The 2,791-nt window shown below is 27.6% G+C and overlaps 1 protein-coding gene across 1 annotated transcript in view; it reads left to right on the top strand.

The window, feature by feature from the left end:
- LOC100166235 (maltase 1) overlaps positions 1 to 1,895 on the top strand; it is a 10,665-nt gene extending 8,770 nt beyond the window's left edge. Inside the window, exons 8-9 of the mRNA XM_001949569.4 lie at positions 382 to 528; positions 1,694 to 1,895. Of these exons, the coding sequence (XP_001949604.2) occupies positions 382 to 528; positions 1,694 to 1,862 (316 nt within the window). The 3' untranslated portion in view covers positions 1,863 to 1,895. The remainder of the gene's footprint in view (positions 1 to 381; positions 529 to 1,693) is intronic.
- Positions 1,896 to 2,791: the final 896 nt, after the last annotated feature.

Below are 2,791 nucleotides of genomic sequence, written 5' to 3'. Positions count from 1 at the left end.
TAATAATAATATGAAACTGACTTGTCTCGTCATTGTATCGGTATTATATTAATTAATTTGATTTCGCATTTATACTGTATAGTAAATAACACTCTGTCATCAACACAAGTTTTGCTTACATTGTTTATTACTTTGCATTTATTTTATAATTTTTTTATCAATTGGTTGTTTGAGAGAAAAAAGAAAAACCTACCGTAATGCTATAGAGCATTCATTTTGGTCTTGACATTTTTCCTCTATTCGTTTATAATAGTTATCGGAGGGTTAATTTTTTTTATTTATATAAACATGACATAATATACACATTTATTTATAATTAATAATGTATGAGTTTTTTTAAAAATAAACGAGTATTAAAAATGATTTTATAAAATTTTCCAGATTTTTACCAGGGCATGAGAATTACACATTAATTATTAACATGGATACAAATTGTACACAGCGTGTACGTTTATCAGACAAAATATCAAATTTGGTTGACTCTTTAACTGTTGTTGTTGGATCAGTAAACTCGAATTTTGACACCGGGTTAGTACATAATAATTTTCCAAAAATAAGGAGAGATTATTCCATTGTGGAGGATTCAGTGCCGTAGCCTGGGTGTGGGCACTGGAGGCACGTGCCCCCCCTCACCCCCGAAATTTTTTTTAGCTTGTTTTATATTATATTATATGTTTGATAAAAATTAAAAGTTAAGGCTGTCGAAGTGAACCATTTTGAAGGGGTTGGATTTAGGAAATATTGTACATCCATCGTTAGTACTATTGGCTAATTATCTATGTGTGTAGTGACTGATCATTAGTGTGTGCCAGTTCCCCGATCGCTTTATGTAGTTTAAGATAAACGATGGCTAAGATTCTTGAACCCCAGTAAAGTACATACGCGTAATCATGTAACTATATTTTGTGATAAAAAATGTTCAACTTACATGTGCTACAAAATTCACCCAGTACCAAAAGCCCTTTTGGCTATTTTAATTTTGAAATCATATATTTGAATTCCTTAATATCTTTTCTAGATTATGTTGGAAATGGATCTATGATCTGTAGTATTGTTTAATTAGTATTATATTACCAGAGTAATTTTCTTTTTTTTTTCAAAATTCACTTTTACTTTTGAATTACTAAAAAAAAACATCGCTTCCAACAAAACACACAAAATTGTTATGTTTTTTTCGAAATTAAAATTGGATTTCTGGAAGTATATTCTTTTCCACTTATTGATCTAATTGCACGAAAAAACTACCAGCTTTCAACAGTCCTAATATAGTCTTGTATTTTTGTTAGTTAATTTTAATAATATTCAAACCAAAAATGGAATGTTTTGTAACTTTTGTTTACAACACATTTTGATATAATAATAATAATATTGATGAATACATTAACCTATGGTTTACAATAATATTAATACATTGTTGTATTAAAATGTAGCCAATGTAGGTACCATACTTGTGAACATAAATATAATATAGTCATAAAACGAGTAGTAGATACACTTTATGAACAAAGGGGTCATAATTAGATATTCTAACATTTCAAAGGCTAGAGAAAAAAAATTAAGTGCTCCCCCCTAACATTTTTTTCTGACTACGGCACTGGGAGGATTGTTAAATTAAACAAATAATATTAGCAATTTAATATAATTTACAACAATATAATATTATATACATATTCTTATAATGTTTTATTTTTAGAAAATCAATATTAACAGCAGAGTGGATTGATCTAAAACCCGGTGCCACAATTATACTAACTGAAAATACTGAAACAGGATCAACACAATCATCCGGTACTCAGTTGTACATATCATTAAAAGCACTACTACTATGCTTATTTTTCATTAATATGTGTAATATTATATAGTTCTTAGATTTTGCAATAAAATAAATAATTAGTTAAAAAAGCTTTCAAATTGTGAAAAAAAGCATTTATTTATTCAAACAAATATTTATAGGTGCATTGTAAACATTTATTAGGTATACTATGATTGTAATTAATTATTATTTTAAAGTAATAAAATAATAATTTAATAGGAGATTTAAAATACCTAGTATACCTAAGTATAAATTATTATGAAGGTGAGACAATAAACTAGTGTTCATTTTGATTATGTATAATATGATATTATTGTTGATAAGTTAATTTGTTATTTTTAACTCATCTCTTTTTTCACTTTATCATAACATGTAATATTTTATTGGAGAGTGAGAACAAGAAGGTCTTTGGATTATGATTTTTACTTAAGAAAAATATTGTATGTTAAATTAATATTTTTCTTACCTTTATAACGTAAATATTGGAGAAAGCTAGGTGTAATTTTTATTTATAGATACATAAAATATTTACCATATAAAATCAGTTGGTAAAACAAAATATGAAAAATAATATAATGAATATCCTTAACTATAAAACGGAGACCCGTGTGGCGCTCTCGTTCCGACTAGGTATAATATTTTGAACTAGCGTAAGGAAACGGCCAATGAAAAAATTCGGTTTGCGTCTCCCGGGTCTTTGGTATAAAGTCGGCGTGAACGAGGGCCAATTGAAAAATTCGATGGGCGGTCTCCCGGGTCTCTTCTTTTATAAATTATACACAATAGAAAATATTATCGGAAAAAAAAAAGGTATATAAATTATACACAATAGAAAATATTATCAGAAAAAAAAAGGTATATTTACCGAGAAATTTGTAATTAATATCTATTAATATCTAATTCAGTTTAATTCAGATTTTTCGTGTTTACCAGTTTTGAGTTTTTCTGCGTTCCCGTTCGGACCTTATTCGCGTTCCC

The sequence above is a fragment of the Acyrthosiphon pisum genome, chromosome A3 (genome assembly GCF_005508785.2).
Source record: "Acyrthosiphon pisum isolate AL4f chromosome A3, pea_aphid_22Mar2018_4r6ur, whole genome shotgun sequence".
Classification (NCBI taxonomy): Eukaryota; Metazoa; Arthropoda; class Insecta; order Hemiptera; family Aphididae; genus Acyrthosiphon; species Acyrthosiphon pisum.
This window is presented reverse-complemented; position numbering and strand designations above follow the sequence as displayed.